At 37.2% G+C, this 26,239-nt stretch overlaps 2 protein-coding genes across 2 annotated transcripts; one reads left to right on the top strand and one right to left on the bottom strand.

Moving 5' to 3' along the window:
* LOC125273340 (nuclear factor of activated T-cells, cytoplasmic 2) lies at positions 1 to 14,057 on the bottom strand. Its single transcript, XM_048198582.1, has 10 exons — positions 13,801 to 14,057; positions 12,377 to 13,256; positions 10,749 to 10,917; positions 9,891 to 10,093; positions 8,883 to 9,055; positions 8,297 to 8,437; positions 6,083 to 6,138; positions 5,152 to 5,284; positions 4,513 to 5,067; positions 1 to 321 (listed from the first exon to the last, which is right to left on the bottom strand). Exons 1-10 carry the CDS (start codon positions 13,901 to 13,903, stop codon positions 275 to 277), a joined length of 2,460 nt encoding a protein of 819 aa, XP_048054539.1. The 5' UTR covers positions 13,904 to 14,057; the 3' UTR covers positions 1 to 274.
* On the top strand, positions 14,054 to 26,171 carry LOC125273342 (E3 ubiquitin-protein ligase RNF182). Its single transcript, XM_048198584.1, has 3 exons — positions 14,054 to 14,191; positions 14,591 to 16,525; positions 24,096 to 26,171. The coding sequence occupies exon 3, from the start codon at positions 24,830 to 24,832 to the stop codon at positions 25,571 to 25,573; it is 744 nt and encodes a 247-aa protein (XP_048054541.1). The 5' UTR covers positions 14,054 to 14,191; positions 14,591 to 16,525; positions 24,096 to 24,829; the 3' UTR covers positions 25,574 to 26,171.
* The last annotated feature ends 68 nt before the right edge of the window (positions 26,172 to 26,239 follow it).

A 26,239-nucleotide genomic window follows, 5' to 3' on the forward strand; every position in this document is an offset into this window, starting at 1 on the left:
GCCACTTTAAAACATTTTATTTGAAATACACTTTGATAAATATGTTTCATAAGGTCGCTCTTTGATTAAAAACATGATTTGAGAAAATAAACATTATATAAACAATAACAAAACACACTGATATTATGTCTAACGTGATCTTACTGAAATCATCTTTTTGTGTACAAATCATAGATATGATGAAAAACAAGGAATTGAAATAGATATCAATGCCAAGACGTCTTCATCGGCCTGATGCTGTTTCACGAGAGGGGATGTTGATCCGTCTTCCACGTTAGAGCTTATTTTTATGAACAAGGTCTCTTCTTATAACAGCATTCACTGCAGGGGAAAATGAAAACAAAAACATCATTAGTGGTTTGCGCTAAACTGATGTGATCAAACCTACAACACTAAATATTAAATGTCAGTTTTTGTTCCAGACATGCTGTATGTTGTTGAGGACACTGTGCTGTTCCTTTACTAAGTGTTGCACCATTTTCACCTGCCGACTTTTATCAAGACATATTTATGATGCACATGATGTGAATGAAAGCAAGGTCGGACACTGCAGTCAGTCTGCGCCCCACCCAGACTCAACAATGCACCTAACCTTCCACAAGCTGGCAGCACAGAGTTTAACCTGATAACTTTATTTGGTTGTGCTTCCTGTTTTTCTGCTGAGGCAAGTTAGTGGGCTAAAAATGGAAAGTTTTCAGTCTAAAATTAGATTAGGGGACACAAGGGGTAGCGTTTACAGGTATAATCGGCTTGAAATAGAAGCTGAAGCGTTGGCGTGATGCTTTGTAACTCCTACACCATCCACCGCAAATACAAACAAATCTACATCTGTGGTCTAATAATAAAACGTGGCTCACAATATCAACTATACCAGGCTTTGCTTGAATAACACAATTCAAGTTTATTTACGAGTGCTTTTGTGATTGAATGCTTTCCTGAAAGATCAATAGTGTGTCCTGTTTGTCCCTGTGTGTGTTTTAGGTCTGCTAGGAGCTCAATATTTAACTGGCGTTGGCAGAACCTGAGGCACTGACCCATATAGCGCCGTCTGATAAGAGTGGCATACATTAGAGACTTGTGCACAGGCCTCAGAAAGAAACTACTTGATATCTGCTATATCAACAAACAACTTGTGATTGTTTAGGCACAATAGCGTGGCATGCTATACACCATATAAAATCCTATATTTAAATGAAAGTTATTAATACAGAAGAGGATTAGGGCCAAACAATAATAATAATAATAATAAAAAAACATCTCAAGATTAAAGTCATTATAATGCAAGATTAAACTCGTTAAATTTAAACAAAAATGTCAGAATACAATGTTGAGACTTGTTGAGATGTTATTAGATTTTTAGAATAAAGTTGTTGTGTTTCGAGAAAAAATGCATTAAATTTTGAGGGAAAAAGTCTGAAATACGTTGAGAATAAAATCATTACATTTTTAGAATAAAGTCGTCGTGTTTTTAGAAAAAAACCCGTTAAATTTAGACAGGGCCTCATTTATAAAATGTTATGCAGAAACCGTCCTAAATTTGATCTTAAGATCATTTCTCAGATGTGAGTACGTGTGATTCAGAGAATGATTGTAAACACAGAAAACGAGTGTACGCCTCTCTTTCAGATGTGAAATCTATAAATCGCAAATGATCTTGAACTTGCACGCAGCTGAATGGTTTCAGTTCTCTGTGTTGTAAACAACATCTAATTAATGTCATTTACATATAAAAGATCACCAGTCATCGTCCAAATAGCTTAGATTTCCAAAAGCCTGCAGTAAAACTTGACAATAAACTCACCAAATTTTGATAATAAAGTTGTTGTGTTTCAAGAAAAAAATTGTTAAATTTCGAGAAAAAAAGTCTAAATAAAATGTCAACATTAAACTTTTTTTTCTCAAATTTTGAGAATAAAGTCGTTGTTTCAAGAAAAAACTTGTTAAATAAATGTCAGCAATAAACTAACCAAATTTTGAGAATAAATTAGTTGTTTAGAGAAAAAAACACGTAAAATTTTAAGTCGAAATAAAATGTTGACAATAAACTCACCAAATTTTGAGAATAAATTAGTTGTTTAGAGAAAAAACTAGTAAAATTTTGAGAAGCCGAAATAAAATGTTGACAATAAACTCACCAATTTTTGATAATAAAATTGTTGTTTCAAGAAAAAAATGGTTAAATTTTGAGAAAAAAAAGTCAACATTAAATAAAAATGTCAACATTAAACTCACCAAATTTTGAGAATAAAGTCGTTGTTTCGAGAAAAAACTTGGTAAATAAATGTCAGCAATAAACTAACCAAATTTTGAGAATAAATTAGTTGTTTAGAGAAAAAACGCATAAAATTTTGAGAAACCGAAATAAAATGTTGACAATAAACTCACCAAATTTTAATAATAAAGTCATGGTGTTTCAAGAAAAAAAAATGGTTAAATTTCGAGAAAAAAAGTAAATAAAATGTCAACATTAAACTCACCAAATTTTGAGAATAAAGTCGTTGTTTCAAGAAAAAACTTGTTAAATAAATGTCAGCAATAAACTACTAACCAAATTTTGAGAATAAATTAGTTGTTTAGAGAAAAAACGAGTACAATTTTGAGAAGTCGAAATAATATGTTGACAATAAACTCACCAAATTTTAATAATAAAGTCATGGTGTTTCAAGAAAAAAATGGTTAAATTTCGAGAAAAAAAGTAAATAAAATGTCAACATTAAACAACAAATTTTGAGAATAAAGTCAATGTGCTTCGAGAAAAAACGTGTTAAAAAAAAATTACATTTCGAGAAAAATGTTGAAATAAAATGTGGAGAATAAATGCATTCGATCAGTGAACGGTGTCTGGTGTGCGACATATGATGCTTCATCTGTAGCGCGCACTCAGAGAGCGCACAAATAGGCCTACTCTTCTTGAGCTTGAACGAACAAATACACTTAAAAGTATGGCAAAAGTTGGACTTGAGAATCGTTATTGAAAGAAAGCTATGTCTAAAAATATATATTTTCCCTTATACACTGATATAAATGTATAAACTAAAACTTGATATCCAAAAAGGTTTTTCAATAAAATTGAAAACAAAACACCTAAAACGAACCTGTCCAACACTTGGATGTTGTAGGTGGTTGTCAGGGCGTTGCTAAGGTGTTCTGAGTGTTTTAGCATATTGCTATTCAAACTTTGCAAATATTTGAAGCAAAAAAAGTAGTAGAAAATCATTCAAAAAGACAAAGGTACAAGACTGTGTAACAGCTTTAATAAAAGAATTCCATGAAGCATTGCAAAAGACAAATTAAAAACAAAAAATTTGAAATAAGAAACTAGTAATATATACACTGACTCGGTAACACTTTACAAGATTTTTGATTTTAATAATGTATTAGCAAATGCTGAAAACTAATAAATGCTGTAGAAGTATTGTTCATTCTTAGTTAATGTTAACTAATGATAACTAATGAAACCTTATTGTAAAGTGTTACCACTGACTGTCATTCACAGTGCTTCATGGGAAAGGATGAGCACTAAATTGTTTTTTGGACTGGAGGAGATTTGTCTGCAGAATCATGGGTAATGTAGTTTCTCACCAGAATTTACGCTGCAAAACATCTTTATTTTAAAAAATAAAGGCCCGTTCACACCAAGAATGGTAACTATAAAGATAACGATAAAGATATAGTTTTAAATATAAAAGAATAGCACTGTCCACACCACAGATATAATGATAATACATCATTGGGATCATTTTCAGAATGATTTTTTCCAGCTGTTGAACGATAAAACACAGACAGCCAATCAGAATCCGTTCTAATTTAAGGGCTCACGCATTTAAAATGGCAGAAGACATTGCAGAGAAGTTAATCGCCAAGGTTCAGAAAAATCCACCACTGTGTGACAAGTCGAACCCCCTTTTAAGGATATTTTAAAGAAAATATATATGCATAACAATCGGTCATCCCATCAGAATAAATGGTGAGAAGTATTAACGATGAGATCACTATACCAGGCTAGCAAACTGTGTAAGATAAAATTACCTCAGATATCCAGCGCTAACATTGTCTAGCTTTCTTTGAAGTTGCAGTGAAGAAGACTAGGCGTCGTTTTTATGCCACTATATTGACTTTGTCAGCTAAATTCACTGTTAGATTAGATCGATTACACTAGCTATTCACTCCAAACATAGCCTGCTGAGGACATCTGCTGGTTAAAGGCGTGTAAATGCAACAAAAACAGCAAAAACGTGTTGAGCTTACAATAAAAAAGATTATCGTTTGTTAGTGTGGACGCAAATATAGTTATTGTTATCTTTATAGGTGTGAACGAGCCTTAAGTTGAAAGCAAATACCATCAATTCGTAGCTCACAGTAGATCTGTCTTGAACAGTTTATAAGTTACTGTTAAAAATCAATTTCCCTTATGAGAGAATGAATATGATCTGTACTTCTGGAACCTGACTGTAATTATAACTGAAGTATCAGAATTAAGCGCAGCAGATCAGAGTAATGATGCCCACAAACCATCATCCAGATAGGCCTGATCCAGGTTCTCCTGCTTGATGGCGACTCTCACAGGACTGACGTTTCTCTGCTGCTGCACGGGCAGGTATGTCTGCTGATGGCTGCGGGCCGGTGGGGACCTCCCTGTGGTTGGGGACGCCCTCGAGCCGTACGCCCTCTGATGGGCCCCAGCGGAGCAGAGCTCTGACACGTCAAGGGTGGGAAATAACGAGGCGGCCGTTTGGATGCTGTCACCTGCTATGGTGTGCTGGTAGGTGTTAGACACAAACGTAGACACTGAGGTCGCACTATGTGTGGCCGTCATACACGAAGCATGACCCGGGGAGCCAGAGAGAATTCCTGGCACCTGGTAGCGAATGGATGCGTGCTCGAGGTGGTGTTGTGGGACAGCGGGATACATGCCAGATTGAGGTCGATGGTACGACGGCCCGGAGGGCATCATACAACCGTCCGCAAGATGGGAAGAGGGAGGAGAAACGCCCATGACGGGACGCACAGTACAGCCTAACTGTGCATACTGGTATTCTTCAAGAGGCTCTGCTTTAATCTGCGGCACTGGAAAGAAAATCCAAATCATTTGGATCAGTTTTGGAACAAAATAGCTAGGTTATTTGTTCATAAAGGGACCGAAGGCTGCACCTGAGATGGGCGTGTAGGTGAAGTTTTGAGGCTGACTGCATTTCTTCTTCCCATTCAGCACGTGAAAGCTGACTTTGACCGGGTGGTAGATGTTGGAGTCCCGATATGGAGGGATTTCCAAGAACAGCAGGTTCTGATAGGAACACAACTTATATTAAACTTTTGAACACCATTATTGAAGACCATTATGTATTTTTTTTAGTGCTGTCAAATGATTAATCACATCCAAAATAAAAGTTTGTGTTTACATAATATATGTGACCCTGGACCACAAAACCATTCATAAGTCGCACTGGTATATTTGTAGCAATAGCCAACAATACACTGTATGGGTCAAAATTATCGATTTTTCTTTTATGCCAAAAATCATTAGGATATTAAATAAAGATCATGTTCCATGAAGATATTTTGTACATTTCCTACGATAAATATCTCAAAAATATATTTTTGCGAGTGGATATGCATTGCTAAGGACTTCATTTGGACAACTTTAAAGGCAATGTTTTTGCACCCTCAGATTTCAGATTTACAAATAGTCTTATCTCGGCCAAATATTGTCCTATCCCCCCCCAAAAAAATATCCCAAAAATTTACCCTTGTGACTGCTTTTGTGGTCCAGGGTCACATATGTGTGTGTACTGTGTATATTTACGTATATATAAATAAACACACACACACACACATATATATGACAAAAATATATTTCTATATAATATAAATTACATATAAATATATAAATACTCATGTATAAATGTAAATATTTCTTAAATAAGTACATGTACTTGTGTGTATTCATATATACATAATGAATATACACAATACACACACATGTATTATGTAAACACAAACTTTTATTTTGGAGGCGATTAATCACGATTAATCGTTTGACAGCACTAATTATTTTACTGCGCAAATAGTTTGAAGTACTTACAGACGTGCTTTTGTCTCTGTAAACTTTCGCCTCCGCCTCCCATATCTGTAAGTCAACTAAGACAACAAAACACGCATTTGAATGCAGAAAAAACATGCATGGAAACAATAAATATTTGAAAAATTAGATTCCCTTCTTTTATTCTTTATGAATAACATCTAAAATTTTAAACAGATGCATATTTCCTAAAGAAGGGTGGTTTTACACTAGTTACACTACACTAATTAAAGAAATGAATACTTTTATTCAGCAAAGATGCATTAAATTTGTCAAAAGTGACAGTAAAGATGTTTATAAAGTTACAAAAGATTTCTATTTCAAATAAATGCTGTTCTTTTGAACTTTCTATTCATCAAATCTTCCTGAAAAATAAATATCAGTTTTCACAAAAATCTCAAGCAGCACAACTGTTTTCAACATTGTAATAATAATAATAATAATAATAATAATAATAATCATCAGAAATGTTTCTTGAGCAGCAAATCAACATATTAGAATGATTTCTGAAGGATCATGTGACACTGAAGACTGGAGTGATGATTTATATTTACAATATACTTACATAGAAAACAGTTATTTTAAATTGTAATAATATTTCACAATATTGATGAGAATAAGAGACTTCTTTCATAAACCTCAAACCTTTGAACGGTAGAGTATTTTTATATAACTCAGAACTTATTTACATCCGTTCACATACACACGCCCTTGTATATTCGCACTATTTATTGTTGAAAGCCACAACAAATAGCTGGTCCGTGACTTCTACATAAGCAACAGAGAGAAAGTTTCATGCATAGTGGATGAAACTCCCACTCTCCTGCTATGTGACTTGTGCTCTGCAACCATCACTTTGAGTACAGGAAAGAAAAGAGACTCTGTGCTTGTAGATGCTATCGGTGCAGAGCAAACCACATCCTCTCGCACCGCACTGCACACCTAAATGGAAAGTGCTGCTAAAAACTTTGCTTGCGTCAGAAAGTGTAGGTTGTGTCTATAGGATGTCAATGTGAGTCACGGCTAATATATGCTATTGTCCTCATGGTCCTTCTGTGACACTGAGATTTCACTCAGCCTGTGCTGGATGCTGTCACTCAAAATATTCTTGACATTACGGACCATTTCTGGTGTTTCCACAAATTATTCAAATCATTAAATGTATTGAATTTAAATCTTTACTTGGTTTAGCATCTAGCAGTTTAATTTAATTTAATCTATTTTATTTTTTAATGCATCTACTTCCATATTATGTTTATGTATATGGACTATATATTGTAAGTTGTCTGTACTTTGTAAATATTGGTTTTAAAAATAAAATAATATGAAGTTATGAAAGGTGAGTGCATAACAGTTGTAAAATAAGTAGTTTTTGAGATTTAAAAAGTACTTCTTAAAAGTATTTCATACCACCTACCATTAAACATAGGTCTAGAATTAACGTTATGTACAGTGCGTTGGCGTTGGTTGAGGTTTCTGACGTCTTTAAACATTGTCAGACAAACTGGCGGGAATGTAGATGTGTGTGTGTTTATGCAAGCTTTGCAAGGCTTATCTTTTTTTTTTTTTTTTCACTCTTGTGTTATTGCAAACCAGACTGCAGTCTACCATATAACCCAGACCTTCATGGCTCCAGTCTGGACCAGCATTTTTCTCAGTATATGCAAAGCACATCAATACGACTTCAAACAAATCATATGCTAATTTTCTCCACAGATGGCTGATAGTGCCTGCAGAAGTCAAATATTAAAAGAATTATTTGTTGATGGTTGGAGCTGTTAACACGCTACAGTACAAAATTAGTAGTTGAGGATCTATTTCCACCTTTTGTAAACTTTTTTTGAAAGTTATTGATTCATGTAAAGTGAGATTAGAATCTCCCTATCTGAATTTCTACCCTCACCGATTCATTTTAAATGAAACAGTAAAGTTTGTGTGTCTTTCAGTCTAGAGATGCAGACTGGCTCCAAAAAGGATTTGGATACTTTAAAATGCCCAAATGTTATTGTATCAGATCATAAAATCAAGAGCCATTTATTATAGCCTATCATCTAATGTCTTAAGTGTCCGAATAATTTCTGGGGCCACTGATGACCTCTCTGCTCTCTAAACAGCCACATCAGCCACTGAAATACCCATTGGTTAACCACTACACTTACAATAATCAGTAAGTAAGTAAGTGTGTGAACAACACTCTCATAGAAGAGTTTTACTTACCATGTGTTTTCTCAAAGAAGATAACTTTGGACTCTGAAGTGAAGTTCTGGCCTCTTAGGATCATCTGCAGTCCACCCAGAACCGAACAGTGGTCCATGTCCTGACGCTCTACCGCGGGCTGCTCATGGGCCGACCTTTGAGCTGTAAAACATTCATTCATTCAATATTGAAAATATGATATTTGAACATGTTGATATGGCCAAAAACAGATGTATACATTCTGCATGATGCCACCTCCAATATCTATAGATTTTTTGAGTAAACTACAACATATAATAAAATATGGTTACAATTTATTTTGTCCTTGTTATAGTGTAATTATGTATTTAAGTACTTACTATAAGGTTAGGGTTTGGTTTAGGGTTAGTTGCATGTAATTCTGCATAATTTACTATTTTTACTATAACAAATACATGTAACATGTAACATGTAACAAAGATATATATATATATATATATATATATAATTATAATCGGTTGACAACTTGTCAATTCTCTACAGAAAAATGGATTTTATACATGCAAAAACATGCTTTAAAATGTATGGTTAAAATAATGAGTTTGAAATGAAAAGTTTCAATGCATACAGCACTCAATAGTCTGCGAGGCCACTTGGAGAGAGAGCCACTGGCCTCCGGGTTGAGGAACATGGACACGGAAGACCAATTTCACTCGTGTGTTTTTCCGTCCCACGTCCGTCTCTCCTTTCTTCAGCTCAATGTCGGCATTTCTCAGTTTCAGGATACCAGCACAGTCAACTCTAAAAATGTGAACATCTATTTAGCAGGCAAAACTCAAAAAACACTTGCTCTTTTTATCACTTCCTGTTCATGTTTTATCAATTCTGATTTCCTTTTTTGATATTCTAAGAAACAAAAACTATCTACAATCCTACACTAGATATAGTGAAGGTTAGCTGTCACATTTTTGGAGTATATTTCTGCAGGTTTATTATTGAAAGTCTTTTCTGGTGCTACAAAACAGCTATTGAACATTTCCACCATTGCACAGGGCATGTTTTTACACTACATGGGGTAAGTTGTCACAATGAGAACCTGCCATAGGCTATTTAATAGGTTTTCAGCTACATTTAAACAAATATGAAGCATGAAAAAAATGCAACAAATATAAAAGCTGCAGAACCACTGCTTTACAGCTAAACAAAATTTGTTTCGTAATTAACAAATTCTGCAATATCAACACTGTTATTGAACAGAATTTAAATAAAGACACTATTGCCTTCTGTAGAGCTGCTTATAGCTGAATTAAACTGGTTTCAACTTTACTGAACTGACTTAATAATAATAATGACACCATTGTCTTTTTTAGAGCTGCTTGACAGCAGAATTTGTCTCATCATTGTGTGCATCATTGATTCTCTTATTTTCCTCTTTATTAACTGTAAAATCTGCTTTGAAACAATCTGTACTTTATAAAGTGCTATATACTGTACTGTAGATAAGATAAGCTGACTTGAGCTGAGTACAAGCATTTGTACAATTGTATATTTGACTCAAAACCTCATAGTTATTGAGATACTTCCGTTTGTGACAACTAGCCCCGGTCTACTTTATGTAATATCATGATCTTCTTACACAACTCTCATGCTCTCCTTGGGCTCCAGTGGCACCTCTAGGATTTTGGTTCCGCTCAATATTCGTTCCTGACTGTTGGTGGTGACGGTCTTGCCGGTGATGCGGTGGACCTGGTAGAAAGCGTGAGGTCTGAGGTTCCTGTCGTCAGCCGTGCCGATGAAGACCTGTAGAGCCAGCGGCTCCGTCCCGGTGTACCCTCGCAACTGAGAAAATTCATAAACCACAGTTTACATCTGCACATGCTTCACACTTTGCTAACTATCAAAGGATGATCTAACATTTGACACAAGAAGATAAACTATAAAAAATTTAAATGTGTGATTGTGGTTGCATTACAAAATTTCCTGTATCTGCGTGATTAAATGCAAATGTTTCCTCAGTGTCTTTGAATCTGCTAGATTTTTGTGATTTTTAGTGTATGCATGAAGTCAACACTTTTTATCTCATATCTCTGTGTGAGATATGCATACTAGCTGAGTGAAAGGTTTAGTCAGTGTAGATGATATGACATATTGGCTCAGCGATAGCAACGACAAAAACATGGATCCTCATTTCCCTAAAAGTGGACACTGCACTTCACGCCGTAACAGGGAAATAACGTCACCACAATCATTGCACTATCTCTCTCTTTGTCTCCCCCTCGTTTCTCTTATCAAGCTCTTCACTGACAGTTTCGCCAACACAGTTTCAGGTCTTTCAGTCGCTCACACAAATGTTTGTGCACATTTTCACACGCAGCATTTCTCGAGAATTGTCATATTCGCTCCCCACATGTCCTTAAAAAACCAAACAAAAAATACCTTTCCGCCCTCCCACGGCTTTGCTTCTTCTAAATACACAGCTCTGTCCTCAATTTACCTGAACGACAGGATGGCCTCCGGCAGATGCTTTGACGGCTCCTCGGCTGCCCTCCGTCTCGTAGTGGGCCCGGTGATGTTGTCTGGGTTGAACCTCTATTCTGAGCTCATACTGCTCACTGCTGCTGGGGAGAGGCCAGTCCAGCGCTGGCAAGGCCGCCACTGGCATACTAAGAGATGAGAATCTGTTTAGTCAATCACAATAACCATCACAGATCACTTATTTACTAACTTAATAATAAGAAGGATCTGGGAATAAAAATCCACATTTTAATCTGATACTGAGCTTTGCACTCTATTCTGGTTTATTTTTAAAATGTGGTATTCCTAGATGAAGCTTTTATTGCTCAGTCTTGTAAGCATTAACTTTGTCTCAGATGTTTCTCCAAAACTACATTAGAAGAAATAAAAATAGGCAAAATGAGAAACTAGTCGCGTAGTAAGAGTTTGAATATGGATAGCAGCTCAGATCCATTAATACTGGGAGAATTCGATTTGAAATGTTTGAGTTTATATTGAGATTGAATTCTTGGTACAATTTGAGATATTTTTGAGATTCTAGAAGAGACACATGTGAAACTGAGGGAAAAAATTTGAGAAGCCAAAAGTGTCCAATATGACTCTCCATTTAATCTCATTATTTCGCACTATTGGAAAATCTCATTTCCTATGGGTTGTGGTGCTGGTTATAACAAAGTCCCTTTAAGACAAGTCATTTCATTCGACGACCATCTTTGAAACGCTTCTTGCGCATGCAAATGCAGCTCCTATCTCTTTGAATGGGGAAACATCAAATTCTCCAAAGCTGTTCGCCAAGCTTTCGATTAAAATTTCATATTTGAAATCACAAATCATTGTTTCTAAATGCTTGAATCATGACAAAAAACAGCATTTCGTTTTAGATTAATCAATGCACATGTGCAGTCAATCAATTTTTGGATCAATCAATACACATGCGCAGTCCTAAACGCGCGTCTCTATTCGGTTAAGTCTGACGTCACGCGGATGCACTTTCGGGTCCAAACGCTCTATCTCATACCACAAGAAAACAACAAACGGTGCTAATATACACACATGATGTGGTGTAATACTACCAAAAAATTATAATCATAAGCTTTATCTCCATACCAAACTATTCATCTTATAAATCGTTAAAATATTATTGTCAGTGACGCTGTGAGCATGGAAACTGTTGTGTAGACTTTAAGTATTTTAAATGTTTAACTTTTTAAAATGTTAAATGTTTAATATGAATAAATAGTGCTCATCGAGATGGCATTCTAAAGTGAAACGAGCCGGAGCTTGGACCCTGAAACGGCGTTCCTTACGTCACGACTTAACATGCGGATAGGAAGCGAGCGTCTGACTGTTTCTATAGGAACCGGAGCTTCAACGGCCGCTGCAGTGACACAATGACTTTATTTAGAAGGCGGGACTTATTCTGCCATATTGCGCGTTGCACTTTCTCTCATTCATAATAATACGAGTGCACCGTCTTTCTATATATAAAGTCTTTGGTTATAATCAGTTGATTGAGTTTTTACTCATTTATAAGTAGATAAAGTCATCTGCTAAATGAATAAATATAAGACTGTTGCACTGACTGGTTATCGATCGGTTATTTCATACCTACAAACCCCTGCGAGAGCCTGACTGGACCAGTTGGCTGGCATGAAATAGCACGATTCCATAGTGAATTCCTTTTTCATTTCCGTCATGGTTGGGAACATGCCTGCCTGGCTTTCCGTGTAGACAGAATACTCTAGATTAGGCCTGACAATCTTAGTAGGGATCGGTTTAGTCAAGCTGCTGAGGTTGTTCATGGAATCCTCCAAGTTTGCCAGTGCATATAACTCAGTGGGCTCGTCTACGCCAAAATGGAGATTTTGAGTCTGAACATAGGTGCGTTTGCCCTGCGGAGAAGCTGAGCGAGAACGTGGAGAGGATGAGCGGCGATCGAGGACTGTGTCTTCTGTGATGCTGGTGCGAGGGGACGTGTTGGGAGAACCTGAGGCTTGGATGGCCTGCATCATCGGGCAAAGGTCGGCTTCAGTCACTCCGACCAGACTTCCTTCACCACCTCCAGGAGAGATGCAGGGAGAGTACGTTCCTGGAGAATAGCCTTCTGAATGCCAGCTAGTAGAGGAGGTGCTACTAGCCGGACTGAGGCATTGGGTCTCCCTGTAGGGCATGTCGTAGCCTGGCACGGTAAGCATCGGCCGATTGATGTTCACAGGGTTGGTGAGGACATGGTCATGGTGGTGCAGCTCAGGGCAGGTGATTTCAATTCTCGGGCTGTTGCCTGGGAGGGCTCCAGGGTGGGCGGCAAGCAAGGAGGAGTGACCGAGAGACTGTCTGAGATCAGATTGCTCGTAAGTGAGAAGGTCATTGGCAGGGAGACGGTGGGAAAGCTGGGAAATGGACTCTTCACCGTAAAGAGAAGGGTCTTGATGAATGCACTGGGAAGTTTGATTGGTGCCGTGGATGGAGGGGATGCCAGACTCATCAGCTACAAAAAACAAGCGTGAAAACACATTATTAGCCATTTCACTATAGCATTATAACCAACCTATTCAGAAAATTCTGAATGTTTCCTGTAAACTAAGTAGGGTCTTTTTATACTTGAAAATAAAACAGGTTAGCTGCAGTTAAAGTTTCCACTACATCTTTGGTTTCACATAATGTGTGTAACCCACTTTTGAACCCAATGCATCTTCTACTCCAACTCAAAACTGAAATGCACAGTGTTACCATGGTAATACCATGGTTTATCAAAAATATTATGTTGTTAATATTGAATTCTTTGAATTACCTTGGACTATCATAATACATGGTAACCGTACAGCACCATGGTATGATAAAGTATCATTCCTGTATTACAGTTATCTTTTGGTAAGATAAATGACTAATACAAAGACAACTATTTACTTTGTATAGGCTACAAGTAAAATAATTAGGCTAAGTTATAAGAAGATAAAGGAAAAAAAACGTGTTATGGGCAAAATGTCTAAATAAAATTATAATTAACAATTAGTGATATCAAAATGACTAACCTTGGTCATCTGGAGGTAAGTCGTTGCCAGGTTGGTTGTACAAGAAAAGTAATGGAAAGTCCAGTTCTTCTTGACCGTCGGGATTTTCGTAAAAATTACTCATTGGACAAGTTTTCAATCCAACTTTCCCTCAAAAAAAGTTATTTTTAAAGTAAAAAGAAGAGAAAAGATTTCAATGAATCGATCCCACGATAGTTTTCTACGAAATAAAAACGGTTAGCGATAGTTACGCTAGTTTCTAAGGCAACGGAACCAACTGTCAGTCAGCTGCGCTCGCGCTCTACTGATGATTCGATTGCGTGTGAGAGCGCGAGAGATGCTGAGCAGCTTCCTGTTTGAAAAGAAACTCCCTCAGAAACCTCTGCGACCGAAACTAAGAATAACCAAGCAGGTATACGACTCTTTTTCTGTCATAATGTTATGGAAAAATGATTCTCAGAACTGCAGAACATACTAATAAGTGAGATTCGTGTAAAGTCGGTCAGTTTTATCATGGTCTGTCCTCGTAAAAAGAAGCTCAAGACTTCAGACATCCTCAGATATAAACAAAGTTCGTGTATTTATTCACATCTGAATAATAGACATATTTAATGAGTATAGACTACTTCATCTAGGCTATGCTTTCATCGTGCTACTTGTTTACAAGAACGAATTCATGTATTACGATTTATGATTTAAGTTGTAACGTCTATTGGAACAAATCGATTATAATCCTGTCAGACTCTTAAAGGAGCCGCGCGGATATTTTTAGAATGACAGATGCAAATGATGCGAGTCTTTGTTTTTACAGTGATTCCTGCCGTTTACACCTGTCCATCCTCATGTCACCTTATAAGGGTTCCTTAGCAACAACAATGGCGCCATCTGCTGGACTGACCTTTGAATGCCTTCTTTTTAATCAAAATGAATGCTTGACATGACATTTCAAGCAGTGACAGCAGCATCTAAAACATCCCAATGCATTTTCTGACCACAGAACTGCGAAAAATTGTACAATTGTATCATGTATGTACCATGGTTAGTTTATATTAGTCATGTGCACAAGACTTTTAGGGTAGGTTGGGATAAGATGCCCTCCCGGGGCAAGATGACCCCCCCAACTTAATCTTTTTCTTCTGACCATAGATGATAAAAATGGCTACACTATTTTTAATTTAGACATTTTATCTAATTTTGTGCCCCTTGAAAATAGTAATGATATATTATGTTGATTATAAACGTTTTTATGTCTATTTGTTAATGAGGGATTTGTGGAAAAATTATGTTTTTAGACCTTTTGAGTAAAAGTTATAGTTTTTATTTTGAAGTTAAAGGATAAAATTAGACCCCTGGGGTAAGATGAGCCACCCAACTTAATCTTTTTCTCCTGACCATAGATGACAAAAAAACACTCATCTCAGCACTCGAATGGCTGCGCTATTTTTAATTTAGTCATTTTATCTCATTTTGTGCCCCTTGAAAATAGTGATGATATATATATTATGTTGAATATCAACATTTTTATGTCTATTTGCTAATGGAACAATTAATGTTTTTAGACCTTTGGAGTAAAAGTTATAGTTTTTATTTTGAAGTAAAAGGATAAAATTAGATCCTTGGGGTAAGATGAGCCACCCAGTATTGGCACAGAAGGTCCCAAGTGGCATGTTGCTACTAGTGTTATTATATTTAAATGTAATATCTATTGTAATTAATTAATGGGGTTATTATTTGGTATTTACGTTAATTAGATGGCCTACATCTTTGCTTTCATTAAAATGTATAGGTTAGTTGAGTGAAATCATTACATTTGCATTCATTATGACATATCTTCAATTAAAATATGGGCAGTAAATAAAATATGTGGGCAGTAAGTAAATATTCATATGCTTGCATATAGGTCAGAATAATTTTACCTTTCAAATGAATGTCTTTTACTGATATTCTGCTTTGTCCGTCATCGGTTTATTTAGCATTTTACATTAAAATTGAACATTTTAACTGTTCAATTTAACTAATTTATCTATTTCCTTACGTCCCTGCCATTCTCCTCCTTATTTCACAGCTGTATGTTCTTCTAGGCTCATTGTCAGTGTTGTAACCATTATGCATTTTATAATAGGTTGTTAATCTTTGTTGTTTTTGCTGTGTCATCCGCCATGTCAACTGATTCAATAAGTGTTACTGTCAGGGGAGTTACTGGTTCCCAAGTGTAACACCATGCACTGACAAAAGAGCATGCATCACAATTACATTAAATGCATTTCTTTATGACCTTGTATGAAATATAAGACAAATTAATTACTATGCGAATACAGCACAGTAGATGCAATATGTGCTTCATGAGTATTTTAAAGACAAAATAACAGAAGGAAATGCCAGTGCAATTTTAGAATGACCCATTCGCGTGTGAAAAACAACGTCAAAGTAGCCTGTCTTCGCAGTACAGCGCTCACGTGCGTCCGGTAAGAGAAAGTCAAACGCGTTAGTTCAGTGGACACCGGTCGGAGCTCGAGCTGGTTCCTGTTGCCACAGCAACCACTGAGGAGAAATCCGTGCAGCTTCTGGTGCTGTAGCATTACCGCAATGAGGGGGATGTAGCAGTTGTGGTCGGACAGATGGGACCTCAAGATTGACTGTGACTCACCACAAAGCGATGAGAAAAAGAAAATGTAGCGGTAATGGACGACTGTAATACCGGACTGGAGGGACGAAGCTGGAAACGAGCCGCAATCAAGACCTGAGGGTGAGTGTCATTGGCGATAACTGCGGATTATATATATATTTATGTATATGCAAACCGTGATTCTGTTCATTAAAGTATTAATTTAAATCAAATGATTATTTGCATTTGCAACACATAATAGCTGCGTTTCCTCGCAACGCATTCGATGGACATTTAAGACGCCGCCGAACGCGACTTTTTCCAAAGGCAAACGTGTGGCAAATTCGTTTTAATAATTAATTACATTTATCCGAGCTGTCATTTAAATTTTAAAACGACGTATGAGTTAGAAAAGCGATGCAAAATCGTCAATAACAAAACATCACACGGTTCGCAGCGACAGACATCGTTATTTATGTGATTACTTGTATTTGTTTATTGCAAAAACTAGAGTCGATTGTCAATATCAGTAGGATATGTTTGCTGTTCTTCTGTTGCCCTTTAATAAAATTCACTCGAAACGATAAATATAAAAATACCTGTTGGACCTAAACCAGCGATAAACATTAGTAGCTAATAAATATATTTGTATCTAATTGATGCATAATAGTAATTGCTGAGAGACTGATGTATTGTTTGTGAGTGATTTCATGAAACAGTATCTTACTTTTATGGTTTTATAAACAGCTCATGTAATTAAAGGTAATTTGCATAGGTTTTCCTGTCATTTATCATTACTGGATCAATAACAAATGCACTGAACGTCTCTCATAAGTCTTGATATTTTAACTGATGGATACTAAAACCATTCTCCTAATTGAATACGAGTCTGTAGCCTAAAATAGTTAATGAATAAAATAATTACATGCCTATGTCTTTGATTACAGTATGCACAAGTCAGCTGACAAGAATTTGATTGATTTGAAGAGTTATTGTACTGAGTACATGATATCTGTATCAGATTTCTCACTAATGAACTGTGAATACAGTCATCGAGAGAAGTAAGAGGCAGAGAGAGTCTTACTATGTTATATAATGTCTTATGTGGAGGATGAATTGTAATTACCTCACTGAAAAAGCCTCTCGAACGCCATCATTAATAGAGTCGGCCACTTTGAAGAGTCAGTTCTAGATGCGAGACACAAACATATTATTAAAACTATAATATGTTTAAGAGCAACATCATTGTCTAAAAGGATTCAATAGCTTTCATGAAGAACATGTGCTAAAGATGGAAAGATTTGAAGTGCTTTGCGCCTCAACCCTGATTATACTTATTTATGGCAATGGTGTTCAGTCTGGCAGTGTTCCTGATTGCTAAAAGACATGTCTTAGCAAAACCCAATGGTCACTTGAGGACGGGTTGATCATTTACGACTTTTAGTTGATGTCTTTCAAGCAGTGGCTGCCATTACAAAATATCTCCCTTCCAAATCTGAGCCCACATGTAGATATACCCCTTCTTCCAGGCCACTGGTCACCTGTGTGTGTTTTAAACCTGCGCTTGAGTGAATAGAATGGCTAATTCGCATGTGAAATCACCACTGAGCTGTCACATAAAATCAGGAACAACTACAAAAAAAAAACAAAGTGAACCTTCTGCACAGTGCCTAAATGAAATTTGTTTAAACGGGTGGTTGATTATGACTTTTTAACTTTAGTTAGTGTGTAATGTTGCTGTTTGAGCATAAACAACATCTGCAAAGTTACGACGCTCAAAGTTCAATGCAAAGAGAGATATTTTCTTTTACAGAAATCACTTTTTAAGGACTACAACAAGCTTCTTCCCAGGTTGGTGACATCACAAACACCTACATTTACATAAACCCCGCCCCCAAGAACACGTAACAAAGGGGATTAGGCCATGTTGGGCTGCTTTAAGCCCTGGGTATACTGCGATCATCCAGAGGGCTCGCGGACGGTGCGTACACCCCATCCGCGTGCAGCCCAAATTTCGAGACCGCACGGACGGTGCGCATACAACAGCGCATGCGCAAGCAGGACAGAAGAGTCCACTAGGTGGCAGTATGCACAGTACTGAGCACAGTGTGCAGTTGTCGAAGAAGAGTGTGGAAAGAGCGATTTAAAAACAAACTAAGAAGCATATCCTTCTCCATCGTTTTAGATTCTTGTTCTCTTTGTGTATCTTCTGAACTATGTTGCAATGGTGGATGCACTATTTTTCTTCTCCGATCTCCGCTAAAAGTTGTAACTTCTTCCTGAGTCTCTCCATCAGTGTCGACTCCGGTTTGAACAATGTAAGGCTGAACACCGTTACTGACAATCCTCATTTTGGCTGCGTGAGATTCTCCAGCTTTGTTATTGTTGAGCAACCGAAGCGTGATCTGTTAAAGCTCCGCCCTCTTCTGGAAAGGGGGTCATTTGCATTTAAAGGGACACACACAAAAACGTTGTGTATTTGCTCACACCCAAATAGAGGCAAATTTGACAAGTTGTAATAAATGATCTGTGGGGTATTTTCAGCTGAAACTTCACAGACACATTCTGGAGACACCAGAGACTTATATTACATCTTGTGAAATAGGTTCCCTTTAAAAAGATACCTTAGACGGTGGCTGAGAGAGCTCAACATGCTGCAACTGAAGAAAACACATGCAAATAGAAAAAACAACAACAGCAAATTAAGAAAACATCTTCATCAGTTTGACAGTAGACAATAGATTTTAATAAATAGTCACAACACAACCAAATACAGAAATGCAGTGCATAGCACAGACCACAACAGAAATGTTTCAAGGGGACACAACAAGTGACGAATCTGGCTGGGACATGCTTATTATTCAATGTCTACTTGTCAGTGGTGTTTGTCGATGACCTGAAAGGTGAGTTTTTTGTTTAACATCCTGATCGTATGTGCGTTGTGAGTATTTGCAGTGCATTTGTTTGGTTGCATTGTGAAATTTTGCAGCATGTTTCTATATTTGGTTGTGTTGTGAGTATTTGCAGCACATGTGTTGTCAAACTGATGAAGATGTTTTCTTAATTTGCTGTTGTTTTTTCTATTTGCATGTTTTATACAGTTGCAGCACGTTCGGCCACTGTAAAAGATACGTGGTTGCACAATATATTTAATAGCAACTCTTTGTTATTGCTTTTAAAAAGCTCTTCTAACGTGTTGAACAGATCTGAAAATGCATCTGTAATGCTTCTATAGTAGTTTATCTTCATCACAGTCAGATATCTTCCGTTCAGTTGTCAAGACAAAGGTACATTTACTGATGTCCGGATGGCTCCGCTGGGTGCGATGAGTTCCTGTCAGTCTTGGGATAAATGAAATTACTGGTCAAAATAAATTGATATAGGAGATTTATTTACCTGTGTTGTGCATTCAATCTCTTTAGTTTTGGCTGATGACGCACCTCATTCCTGTCAAGGTGTGCCAAAATTAAGATAATTTTTTGACATTTATCATCCAATTGACTTTCTTTATACATATCCCAGGTCTTATTTTGCAGTTCAAACCAAAAAAAAAAGAAAGAAAAAAATGTTGTTTTCATAATCGCCAAACCACACAGGCCAGATAACTATTGCTATTACTGTTGTAATGTAGCCTTTCTAAAATCTTGCCAATAGATAAAGGGATAGTTTACCCAAAAATGAAAAAAAAAAAAACCCAACACATTGCTTCCCTTCAAAAGGTCTTTATTAACCCCCTGGAGCTGGATTCATATGGATTACTTTTACTTATTTATGCATTTTTTGGCTTCAAAATGTGGTCCCCACTTCACAACCATTATAAAGCTTGGAAGAGCCAGGATATTTTTAATATATCTCTGATTGTATTCGTCTGAAAGAAGATAGTAATATACACTTAGGGTGGCTTGAGGGTGAGTAAATAATGGGATTATTTTCATTTTTGGGTGAACTATCCCTTCAACACAGTAATTTAATGCTTTTTACGTAAATGATAGCAAATAACAATAAAAATGAAGAAATGTTACCATTGATATATGAAGAGACGCCCTTGAGGATGAACTTTAGATCATTCCTTTTCAGCCCTTTTACCCGCCTGTGATTCTCAAGCATCAGTTACACATCTAATGTGCATTTTGTTGCACTAGCGCAAAAAAGCTTCCTGTCTTGGTCAGGACCTAAAAAAGAAATGCTGCGTTCACGCCATGTCGTAATTACCGTAAATTAGAGATGACTTTTGTGGCTCTATATGGAAACACTATCAACGCCAGAATAAATCTGCAGCAGTCAGGTGGTTATGTGGTACAAGTAGGAGCTCTCAGAAAATGATGCCCTTTTATTGTTTTACATTAAATAGGCTTTATCTGCATATCTAATCTAACTGAACTACTTTAGTCATCTTTGGTTTGTAAACATTGTCTGTCAGCCTGGAATTACCAGTTTGACTTAAATGACTGATCAGTGATCCTTAACATGCATCTAGACTCTAAATTCAGAGATTCATTATCATCATTCTTTTTTATCCCATTTAAACTAAACATGAAGTCGTTACAGAGATTGCACGTAATTAAAATAGCTAAAATTATGGTTAATATGTTCAAATTAACATTTAAAATAAGAAGCATTTCAGAAGGGTTGCATGCTCCTCAAAAGGCTGACGTAAACATTGGAGCCGGCAGGTGAGCTGGTATTATTTATGTAACCCACAGCACCAGGACACAGATGGTGTTTTCCTGTGAACGCCCTTTGCATCTTTATTTCCGCTTCTCACACAAACACATAGCCTACACACAGACGCAATTGTCTCCTGCCGTTACTGGCACTACAGGTCACCAAAGCAAGATGATGACAAACATCAAACTGATACTTTTCATCATTTTCACTATTCAAATTCAATTATTTTAGAAACATGACACTCAGACATCCTGAACAGACAATGATTTAAACAGATGGAAATTGATTTTTCATTACAGACCTCAGGATTGAGATTTTCTGAGTGTATTTCCCAAAATAATAATAATAATAAAAGGAAACTACATTTTGCATAAAGACAATTAAGTCTATTTTTCATTTGGACATTTTCATGACAATTAAGCACATTTTTTTTCTTCATAAATCTTATCACTTCAGTCAAGAAGGCTCTTTTTTTTTATTTTATTGAGTAAATCATGGGATAATATTCATTTTTGGGTGAACTATCCCTTCAACATTGTAATTTAATGCTAGTTAAATAACAATAAAAATGAAGAAATGTTACCATTGATATATAAAGAGATGCCCTTCAGGATGAACTTGACCTTTCTGTTAGTTTTAGATCAGTCCTTCGCCTGGAGATCTGTACCTTCCTGCAGAATTTAGTTTCAGCCCTCTGAGGAGGCTCGTTTTGAAATTTTACTAATATATACAGTACTGTGCAAAAGTCTTATGCATGTCAGTATTTTCACCCCCAAAAATGGTTTTAAGCCAGTTATTTATATCTTTTGCTGTAGTGTGTTAGTAGGAAATATCAGTTTACATTTCCAAACATTCATTTTGCCATTAAGTTTAATGAGATTTTTGAATGCACAAGGAGTCTGACAACAACTGATGCTCCACACAGAGATCTGATCTAACCATTATCGAGTCTGTCTGTGAAGAAACAGATGAAACTGACACAAACTAAATCCAGAAGAACTGTGGCCGTGTCTCCAAGACACTTGAAGAAACTTTCCTGCAAAGATACAGTACTGTGAAAAGTTTTAGGCTCTGTCATAAATAGATTTTATTTATCAATTTACTTCTGTTAACTAAATAAAATCAATATTTGGTGTGACCACCCTTTGCTTTTAAAAGTTTAAGAAAGCTTTTGTCGAGGTAAACTTGCACATCATTTTTCAGGTATCTTTGCAGGAAGCTTTCTTCAAGCATTTTGGAGACAAGGCCACAGTTCTTCTGGATTTAGTTTGTCTCAGTTTCATCTGTTTCTTCATGTAATCACAGACAGATTTGATGATGGTGAGATCAGATCTCTGTGTGGAGCACCAGCTGTTGTCAGACACCTTATGCATTCAAAAATCTCACTGGATTATTACAATCAATGGCAAAATTAATGTTTTGAAATGTGAACTGATATTTCCTACTGATACACTACAACAAAAGATAAAAATAACTGGCCTAAAACCCTTTTTGGGGGGTGAAAATACTGACGTGCCTAAGACTTTTGCACAATACTCTATATATATATATATATATATATATATATATATATATATATATACACAACACAATTCATGGGGAAGATGTGCTTAATTATCATGAACATAATATTGAAAAACATATCTTTCAATTATCTGAAAACTGAAAACTAGCCAAATAATTTCTTTATTTTGGGTTGAAATACCACTCCTAAAGGTTTCATAAGACGTGCTCCATAAATGGAAGCATTAACTAATTTAGGCAGATGCATATGCTTGCCATTCCGGGCTGCACACCCTCAATTTTCTTGCCAATGTTTTCTAAAGCCAACATAATGGTAAGTGCAGATCCAACCCCTGAATTTCAGCATCACACAAATTGCATTTAAAAATAGCACATTGCTAATCTGAATAAGAACCTTTATTTACAAGCCACTTGCAAAAACGGCAGCCATGACCTAAGTATAACGTAGTTAATATATTCCACTGCAAAGGCATTGATTACTCAGCTAAATGTAGATGTGCCTTTAGCATGTATTGACTCGCTGCCGTTTTAATGGCAAATAAATTCTGTGTGACGATAGCGTTCTTTTAACCTTCGCTCCTCTCACTTCATCTTGGATGTCATGTTTGACCCACTGGCTTTTATTCAACAGACTGTCTGCTGCCATTTATGTGACCTAGCTGAAAAACCCTTAGAGACAAGCTGCCATATAATGTCAAAGTCATAATTTCAGTGCATCTCTGTGTCCTCGAATGTTGGACATGAGTGTGTGTGTGTGAGTGTGTGACAGTCCTTATCACAGTCATCAAGGTTGGGGGGGGGGGGGGGGGGGGGGGACTGTATCCTCTAGCGCCGCACGGATGCTATTTATAGACCGGCTTCAAATTCTAACAACCTGCGCTTTGAGACATGGAAAGAGATGCAGAAAAAAACAATGAAATGTTTCGTTGTGGGAAATTAAATTTACATGTTCGCCACGCTCTTGTTATGTTAACATCCACTTGCATCACTTGTTTGCCTCTCAGTGTCAGATCGGAGTGAGTCACGTCCACAGGGAATCAGGAAATACAGGAGCTAATTACATATATAATCATATTTATATGCTCTCCGTCAGTCTTCGCTTGAATTGTTTGCCACGCCTATGTTTGTTGAGCATCTCCTCGAAACATTCGCTCTAATTACAAAGATGTAACCAAATACTTGGGGTAAAGGTTTAAGAATTTGTCATTTAAAAACCGTGATCAATGATCAGCCATAAATCTGAATACTAGGAGGAACAACTACAACTGTTTTTGGTGGGCAGTGTGCATGCTTTCTATCACACACGCCCACCCCTATGTTGATACTTTGATACGCCTGATAGGAAGGGCTTGATGAATATAAAGGGTTTTTAGCAGTGCTGGCTCAATGACATTACAAGGGTTTTACTCACACAAGGTAAGTCTAGATAGGAAGCTATTCCCTGCAAAGTGTTGACATCAATTTTGAATCAATTGCATTCTTATTGTATCAAGATCTGTCTCTTCTCTCTTTTTTGCAGAATGAACAAATATCTTCAAGAACTCCAATATGAGCATTCATAGTTGAAGGTCATCAAGTGTAGCCATTACTGAAAGAAAATATCTGGCAGTTTTCAAGATGATTCTGCTGACTTTATCTGAATCTGCCATTCTTCCACCTCATTCCAGAATCAACTATGGATAACAACGCAAAAACCTGCTCTTTGCCCAGACTCTGATTTCACAGGAATTGGCAGACGCTTGACAGCCCTGCAATGGAATATTTTTGGACCTCTCTGGTGTCAATATATTTATTTCTTTGTTGTCTGTTCGGTTTTGTCTTTCTCTAAATAATGCTGGAAAAACCCACGTAAGTTTTTGAATTGCATGCAAACAGGGAATGAAGATACTCATTTAGCATGAACTGAATTTCTATAATGTATTTTTAGCATAATTTGCTTGTCATAAATATATCAGGGTGTCATATCATGGATATATATATATTATGTTAGGCTTTCTGTTAGGACTTCTGTGGACCTCTAATCATCATTATGTGCTGCAAGCTCTTGGAAAAATGAATTTAAGCAATTGTTTTTGGTGAAAAACAAACACAAAGCAAAAAAAACAAAACTCAAAAAAACAAAAACAAGGGCTACCAAGGACAGTGCTCAGGTGCTGCTCCTATAGCGTACTAAAATCTGCTTAATTTGAACATTCGCACCTGCTTCCTGGCTCTTCCAGTCCCCTCGGCTGTTGCCGCACTTAATCTCTCAGGATGAGCCAGAAGTCCGACTCAGAGACTGAGGGCTCCCAGGCGCCTGTGATTTACACAGTGGAGGAACTGGAGTGCAAGATCTGCTACAATCGTTTTGACACCCGAGCCCGCAAGCCCAAGGTGTTGAGCTGCCTGCACCGCGTCTGTGCCAAATGTCTCAAGAAGATGGTGGAGCTGGACTCATCTCCGAGCATCATCAGCTGCCCCTTTTGTCGCCACGAGACTCACGTCCCTGATGAGGAGATCTGGCTTCTTCAAGATGACAGCAACATTCTGGCCATTCTGACTTACCAGGACCGAGCGCGAAAGAGCGGTACCGCACCCAGTGGTGAGGTCCTTTTGACGCCCAACAGCCTGAGCGGAGGTGAGCAGGCCCACAGCTCCTCCGATTGCCTCGTCATCACAATCATGGAAGTCCCTGGAGAGTCGCAGTCCTCGGACTCTATGAGCATGCTGAACATGGTACGCTTGTATCGGCCAGCCAGCCTGGACTCCTTGCCTTGCCACCTGCCCGTGCAGAAGTGCCGGGCATGGACATCCCGTTCGGTTCCCCGCTTTCTGATGGGTTTCCTCTGCCTGGTCTACTTCAGCTCTCTGCCACTGGGGATCTACTTGCTGATGATCCAGCAGCTTACAATGGGAGTGATCCTGGTCAGCCTGGTGCCCTCCACCCTGGTCCTTTGCGTATTCTATGGCTTCTGCCAATGTTTGTGCCACGAGATCATGGAGGCCATCGCCACATAGCTCCCCACTGTCTTTGGGCTGAACTAGCAAGACCTGTTAAAGAACAAAGCCAAATGACTGATGCATATCTGCTAATCCCAGACACCCCATTTTTTCCATCACACCAGATTATACCAGCATCTACCAGTAAACTCCTTGTAAATCACCTCACATTGTATGCAGGGCCAACTATACTTGACTTTAGCAGTTGATTACCAATGCAAGCTGAAGGTATTGATTTTGGACTGCATCAAAACGCTGTGGTTTTTGTATCGCATTTAGCTCACCCAATGGGTCTTCAACAACTGTGATATAAATAACACGCAACAGAGAATGAAGTCCTTCCACTCTTTAATATGAAAACCACAGGATGTGTTCAATAATACTAGATGAATTTGTTCATTTTCTGTTATATTAGGAATATCTGTGGTATAATTTCAATCATTGTCTCAATGTTCTCGTTGAAGTTCCTAGTTGCCTTTGTAAGGCATGTCAATGGCCAAGCTGTAATGTATATGTAAAATAAGTGAATTTGTGTTTGTCATTGCTATGAGAATGGACAAATACTTTAAAGCCACCTGTTAGATATTCAATAAAGATTCTTCCATATCTAACACAATTCTGGATTAAACTCTGAAGTCCACTTACCATACTTGAAGACTGGTAGATTATAGCTCTGGAAAAAGA

This window comes from Megalobrama amblycephala, linkage group LG8 (genome assembly GCF_018812025.1).
Source record: "Megalobrama amblycephala isolate DHTTF-2021 linkage group LG8, ASM1881202v1, whole genome shotgun sequence".
Classification (NCBI taxonomy): domain Eukaryota; kingdom Metazoa; phylum Chordata; class Actinopteri; order Cypriniformes; family Xenocyprididae; genus Megalobrama; species Megalobrama amblycephala.